At 39.9% G+C, this 7500-nt stretch overlaps 1 protein-coding gene across 1 annotated transcript in view; it reads left to right on the top strand.

The window, feature by feature from the left end:
• Positions 1 to 1148: 1148 nt before the first annotated feature.
• The window catches only part of st14 (ST14 transmembrane serine protease matriptase), a gene marked incomplete at its 3' end in the record, with an annotated part of 55369 nt that continues 49017 nt past the window's right edge, over positions 1149 to 7500 (top strand). The window contains exon 1 of the mRNA XM_084048653.1: positions 1149 to 1447. Coding sequence (XP_083904779.1) covers positions 1439 to 1447 — 9 coding nt within the window. The 5' untranslated portion in view covers positions 1149 to 1438. The remainder of the gene's footprint in view (positions 1448 to 7500) is intronic.

Raw genomic sequence — 7500 nt, 5'->3', positions numbered from 1 at the left:
CAATGATAAAACTAAATATTGTTGCTGCATGTATTGTACATACATGTCATGCAGACATGTTGTGAAACCACTTTGAATAATAAAACATAAATCATTTTTTTTTCTGATTCATCGTTTTCCATCGTCTTGCTTTTATGGATGATGATGATATTGTGGTTATTATTGTGTTACACTGTAAGTCGTATTTTTATTATTTTTTCAAATGTCATTTTTAATGTGTTTATTGGGCTCTGTGTGTCTTTTGATGCCTTTAACCCTTTAGACCTGAAGCCGATTCTACAAATCTCTTCTAAATCCAGTTTTCTGAAAAAAACTGTGTTGTTATATATCAGTGCTGCTTTTTTTTTTAAATTGATTGAAATGTGTATTAGGCAAAAGAATGTAAAACAACACTGCTCAAACTATTTAATGCAGGGGTCTTCAACCTTTTCGGGCCAAGGACCCCTTAGCTGAGAGAGAGATGAAGCAGGGACCCCCCTCTATATTGTATAAAATTGTGTTTCAGATTAACCTTTTTATTTTACTTGGTTAGCTCTTTTTTCCCTCTAAAGCCAAAACCTCTTTGCCAAAAATACGCCTCGCGATGCCTCGCGATGCGAGGCGTTATGAGCTTGTAGATCTGCTATTTTTGGCTAAAGTTCTCCTCAGAAAAGGGATGCTAGGGTTCAAGTCGTTAAAAAAACAAAACAAACATATCACACCAAAATTTGGCGGACCCCCTGTAGTAACTCTGAGGACCCCCTAGGGGTCCCGGACCCCCTGCTGAAGACCCCTGATTTAATGTCAAGGACCTCCAAAATGATATGTATGTGCACACGGACCCTCATCTCAAAAATATTTTGTTCCAGGGACCCCCAGAAGCAAAGATTTGAGTTACAAATGTACAAATTTGAGTTACATTTTCAGAATTGATCAAATATAGCAGTTCTACAAGCTCATAGCGCGGTACTCTGTGCCACGATATGAGCTTGTAGATCTGCTATTTTTGAACAGCCAAATAAATGTATAATTTGTTGTTGTATAAATATTGCTCTAAATAGAATCAACATGTAACAACATGTAACTTGACTCCAGCAGGTAAGAGGGCGCGGCCTATGACGTCACGGCCCAGGCAGGTAAGAGGGCGTGGCCTGTGCAGGAGTGTCACACAGTCAGGAAGTTGTGTGTGTGTGTGTGTGTGTGTAGTTTAGTTTGTTTGTTTGTGTGTTTGTACACATTCATTTTACCAAACAAACCCACGGAGATAAAACCACCGTCAGTGACTTTTAAAGGATACAAGCAACACATTGTTGTTTATTGAGGAGAATTATTCATTATTGTTTAGAGGAGAGTGTTGCTCTGCTGCACCAAACCAGGAGAGAGAGAGAGAGAGAGAGAGAGAGAGAGAGAGGAATCCATTCACCTGATCAGCTGGAGCTCTGCTGTGTCCATATCCACCATGGATAATGTAAGTCTCTTTATCATTTAACTGTATTATTACATCTGTTTTATACAGGTGTTAAGCCTATTAAACCTGCTGAGAGAGAGAGAGAGAGAGAGAGAGAGAGAGAGAGAGAGAGAGAGAGAGAGAGAGAGAGAGAGAGAGAGAGAGAGAGAGAGAGAGAGATTCGTGTAGGCGTTGCTGTCTCTGGTTTAATGCTAAACCAGTTCTCATTCATTTATTCATTACATAAAGTTAAAGGTCTGTGAACTAACGCACTGTGACAACTGTCTGTCTGTCTGTCTGTCTGTTGACTAACAGACAGACAGACAGCATCATGTCAGGTGTCAGTTATTATATTGTGTATATATATATATATATATATATATATATATATTATATTGTGTAATCACTTCCACACAGAAAGCTGCTGGTTTCGGTTCATAACGCCCATGCTGGCTGGTTGACATTATCATGACTGTCAGTCATGACGAAACTTCAACCTGGTGTTTGCACTTTCTCCATTCATGGTCCTTACATCCACATAAAGGTTCATATTTCACATATTAAGTGTTTACCCTATGGCCACATATGTTATAATTATATACGGGTCCTCAGAAGTAACCGTATCTTCCATATTGCTCAATAAAAAGCATTTTAATCCGATTGGTGGCCATTTTCTCATAGTTATAATTTATCAGAGGAGTGCAATACACCTACCAACCGATAGGGTTGCGTAGGTGAAAGCATATGGAGAACGTTTCAAAGAAATGGCCACCGATCGGATTCAAATGCTTTTTATGGAACAACACGGAATATACGGGTACATCTGAGGTCACGTACATAATCATAACATCCGTGGCCATGAGTTCAGCACTTTATATGTGAAATGTGAACGTTTATGTAGACGTACGGGTTGTAAATAGAGAAAGTGCAAAGACCAGGTTGGAGTTCATCCATGACGGACGAGTGTCGGTGTTGCGCGCCGAGAATAAGCGCGCAACTAACCTACAAGCAGACAACCAGGGTCCATTTGCTTCCTTTTGTAGGAGACCTGCTCAGAGTTAAATCACTATCCTTAATCATTGTTTTATCCCTTTGTAACTCTGTCTCTGAGAGTGTTACACATGGAACCAAATGGACCATTTGGTTCCATGTGTAACACTCTCAGAATTACAGACTAACCCCAACCCCCTCTAACCCCAACCCCCTCTTGTGTGTTGGCTAGTGAGGCGTGTCCTAGCTAGACCTGACAGAATAGGTTTCATTGAGCGCATACTGGTTGCACGCATACTGCTTCTTATCAGTGTGATGTCGTCTGTTAAGGGGGCTATAGTGCAGGGGTTTTCAACAGGTGGTCTGTGGACCACTTGTGGTCCCTGAAGGTATTGCATGTGGTCCATGACCATGTTGCAATGTGTTTTTTTCTTCTTGTCAATGTTATTCAGTTTCTGAGAAGTCGGAGGTCAGAAATTCCACAGAAAAGGTCGTTAGAATCTAAAGAAGGGGAAGTTGTACCGGATTGCTTGATGGAGTAGTCATCATTATTAGGAAATGTGTTCATATGGTTGCATGTGTCTGTGTGGTCCATGGACCACTGGTTGAGAAACAGTGGGATGTATCATGGGATGCATGCATACAGTAGCAAGTGTTAGCAAAGCACTAATCTTACTGTAGCTCTAATCTCACCCAACACAACAGTGGTCCCCAGGTTGATTCTTAATCAGGGTTCGTGGTCCCTGGTTCACAATCAGTTAAAAAACCCTGATATAGTGCATGTTGCTACTTGCTAGAGGTGTGGGTTGTCTTGCTTTGATGTAACTACAGATATGAATGAAATAGCTTCAATAGTTGATCTGTTGTGTTGATTATAAATGTATATTTAAATATTGGTCCTCATAGACTTGCATTGTACAGTGACACAGCTCTCACAGTTATTGTTTTATCACGTTAACACAAACTGACCATATAGAACATTATAAAACCTGATGCTGACTCATTTCTCTTCTGGATCCTGAGCTAAAAGGTTGGAGAATCTCTGGTAGTCATGCACTCAGTGGTTCTCCAACTGTTTTGTGTCAAAGGCCCCCAAAATGATATGTATTTGGCTGGGGACCCCCCCGCATCTCAAAAATATTTTGTGCCAGGGATTTTTCAAAAATAGCAGATCTACAAGCCCATAGCACGGCACTTGGTGCCGTGCTATGGGCTTGTAGATCTGCTATTTTTGAATAGCCCAAAGTATAAAATATGCTTAAAGTGGTTAAAATGATTGTGACTCTATATTAACTAATTTTGCTGGGGACCCCCTGGTACCCCTCCAAGGACCCCTGGGGGTCCCGGACCCCACTTAGAGAACCACTGGTAGCCATAATATGGTCCTATGACCCAATCACAATCACATCTTTATTGTCACATGACAGGTTTACAGTGTAAATAACTTTATTGTCACATGATGGTTTACAGTGTAAATAACTTTATTGTCACATGATGGTTTACAGTGTAAATACCTTTATTGTCACATGCCAGGTTTACAGTGTAAATAACTTTATTGTCACTAAAGACTGTCATGATTATACATTTTTACTTGACGATTAATTGATGCTCAAATAATGAACAATTAATGATTTAATTGCGTTTCTGTCCTTGAACATTATGGAACATTATGAATAATAATGACATTTCTGTTTGGCTTTTATAGGCTTTGTAAACACAGCCACATGGCAGTGGAGATAAAATAAGGCGGTATCAGTGTTGCCATGTCCGCTTATTTATAAGCGAATTTGGGCTTATTTTTCTCTTGTAAATTTTGGTAGTTTGCGGGTTGCAGTGTTTTGGGCTTGTTTCTAAAGAGTAGTTGCTTATTTAGGCTTGTGTCCTAACATTGTTCATGCCAAGGACCCCTAAGTAAGTTAATATGTATTTGTCCACGGACCACCCCCATCGTAAAATATTTTGTGCCAAAAATATTACAAATCTGTCAAATTTCTTCTAGATGTTTTTGAAAATATCAGATCTACAAGCTCACAACGCGTCTGTGAGCTTGTATATCTGATATTTTCAAATAGTTGTGTGTGTTTTTTTTGTGGTCATATGGCCCCTAGTTGCGTCTCTTGGTTCTGTTTTCATAGGCCTGGTTGCTTGTTTCTCTCGCTATATCTGGCAGCGCTGGATGCACAGCAACAGAGTCAGCCTCTGGGGCTCTCTGTCTGTAAACGTAGTGAAACCTTAAAGCCTGGAGGTTTCTCTGTCTGTCAGGAAACCTGTTGTTTCTGTGGGTTCCTGTGTGACTGATGTTGTCTTCTCCTGCAAAGAGAACCAGACTAGACCACCTGGCCAGATATGAGTTAAAGGACAACTTTGTTTTTTTTTTGTTTATATTTTAGCTTGTAATTAAAGTAAATAAAAGATGAGTGTGATTTTTTTTTTCATTTACTGCTTTCTATAGTTTTAGCAATTTTCGCGATCTTTTTTTTACAGTGGGCGGGGGTAGAGCCATATGAAATCCGTTTTATTTTTTTCCCAATTCCGTTTTATTTTTTCCCAAATTCTGTTTTTTCCATTTTAATATTTCGGAATTCTGTATTTTGCTTTTTATGCTCATTTTTACCATTAAAAAAGTGTCTGGTAAGTGGAAATGAATAAATGTTCAAGATATAACAGTCCATACATGGCCCCTGTTGTGTTATACGCAAAAATGTTCCCAAAATAATTCGGTCTAATTCGGTCTGAGCATGCGCAAAATGGCGTCGCCCATGTATTATTGTTTCTATCGTCTTTCTAAGACTATTTCTACGTGGATTTTACTGTTTATAAAGTAGGATGTGGCCATGCAAAATGGTGGTGTCCCGTGGATTTGTAAAAAATCGCGGTAAAAAAAAAAAAATTACCGCGATTTTTTTTTATTTTCCAAATGCTGCAATATTCCGTGTTTTATTCCAATTCCATTTTTATTGGTCATTTCCGCGATTCCGTCCGCGATTCCGTTAACACGGATTTCATATGGCTCTAGGCGGGGGCATTCTGTCCGGTGGCTAAATATGTCTTTTTTACACAATAAAAAAGGTCCATGTGGTCTTTGATGGCCAGATGTGAATTATTGGGGGATGGAAGAGCTACTGTAAATAATAATAAAGAAAACACAGGGTTATTGTGTAAAAAAATACATATTTAGTCACCGGACTGAATGCCCCCCCCCCCCCCCACTGTAAAAAAAGATAGTGAAAATTGCTTGAACTATAGAAAGCTGTACATTTTTATTTTTTAACATTCATTTTTTATTTACTTTAATTGCAATCTAAAACATAAACCTTGGTTGTAAAAAAACAAAGTTGTCCTTTAACCCATAAGACCGGGAACGCATCTGTATCATTTACATTTCTTTCGCTATTAAAAAATAGCAGATCTACAAGCTCGCAGCGCGGCTTGTAGATCTTGTAGAAAATGTGTGCAACTCTTTGAATACATGTATATATGTTTACATGTGTACCTAAAATCTTTGCTTCTGGGGGATTCTACAAATATGTTCTACACATCCTAACAGTTTTCTGCTATAACCTATAATCAGTGGTTCTCAAACTTTTTTCATGTCAAGGACCACCCAAAATGATATGTATTTGGCCGCGGACCCCCCATCTCAAAATATTTTGTTCCAGGGACCCCCCAGAAGCAAAGATTTGAGTTCAAACATTTTTTTTTTCATAGATTTGCACAAATGTTAATGATTTTTGAATAGCCAAAGAAATGTAACAATGACACAGATGCGTTCCTGGTCTTAATGGGTTAAAAGTATCTGCAGACTTGTGACACCTGCATCTTGCTGACCTTTTACTGCAGTGTCTGCTGTAAGGTCTGTCACTGTTTCCCCAGGAAGGATCAGAGGGTTGAAACTACACAGAGTTAAAGAGAAGTAGTTTGAAATAGAGCCTACATCAAACTGTCATGTTATCAGATTCTATGTAAACACACCCATAGCTCAGTGTCTCCTCATAATCACAGGAAATCCACAAACAATTCATCTTGTCATCAGGGTGAACAGTTTAATACAGTATGCCTCTGGAACACCTGAGAGTAAAGAGAGGTCACCATATGAACGCACATACAGTCACACATACAGTCACTATATGACTATATGAACACATACAGTCACACATACAGTCACTATATGACTATATGAACACATACAGTCACACATACAGTCACTATATGACTATATGAACACATACAGTCTATGGAACACGCACACTGTAGTCTACACCAGGGGTCTTCAACCTTTTAAGGCCAAGGACCCCTTAGCTGAGAGAGAGATGAAGCAGGGACCCCCTCTATATTGTATAAAATAGTGTTTTTTTTTTACTTTGTCTGCTCTTTTTTCCCTCTACACCTATAACTCTTTGCCAAACATAGCAGATCTACAAGCTCACTGCGAGGCGTTGTGAGCTTGTAGATCTGCTATGTTTGGCTAAAGTTCTCCTCAGCAAAGGGATGCTGGGGTTCAAGTGGTTTATGCGAAAAAATAAATCATATCACACAAAAAAAATGGCAGACCCCCTGTTGTAACTCTGAGGACCCCCTAGGGGTCCCGGACCCCCTGTTGAAGACCCTGGGTCTATAGTGTATACAGTGTATACACTGTAGTCTACAGTGTATACAGTCAGTGACAGAAACCTCACAGCTGTTGGTCATTAGCTCCATATCAGCATCACATCAGAAGAACCATCCACATTGATTGTACATACCATACAGTACATAGACATGCTGCACTGTAGTCTACAAGTTGGGGGGGGGGGGGGGGGGGGGGGGGCTGCCTTCTTGGAGGGTGCTCAATCACCCCCAAATCCCTCTATAGCGCCGCCTCTGGCAGCAGCAGAGCGCTACATTTACAGAGCCTTTAGGATTATCTTTATGTATGTTTAATAACATACAGAAAGATGATCCTGTGTTGTTGTCAGGACAGCCTGGTGACAGGTACACGCAGACAGACAGACAGACAGACAGACAGACAGACAGACAGACAGACAGACACTCTTGCAGTAAAGCCAACATCAATCAGGAACCAAAAGGACCAACATTGTTCCTGT

Source organism: Gymnoscopelus microlampas (assembly GCF_963454915.1).
Source record: "Gymnoscopelus microlampas genome assembly, chromosome: 3".
Classification (NCBI taxonomy): domain Eukaryota; kingdom Metazoa; phylum Chordata; class Actinopteri; order Myctophiformes; family Myctophidae; genus Gymnoscopelus; species Gymnoscopelus microlampas.
The sequence above is the reverse complement of the archived record's forward strand: the minus strand, read 5'-3'. Positions and strand labels throughout refer to the sequence as shown.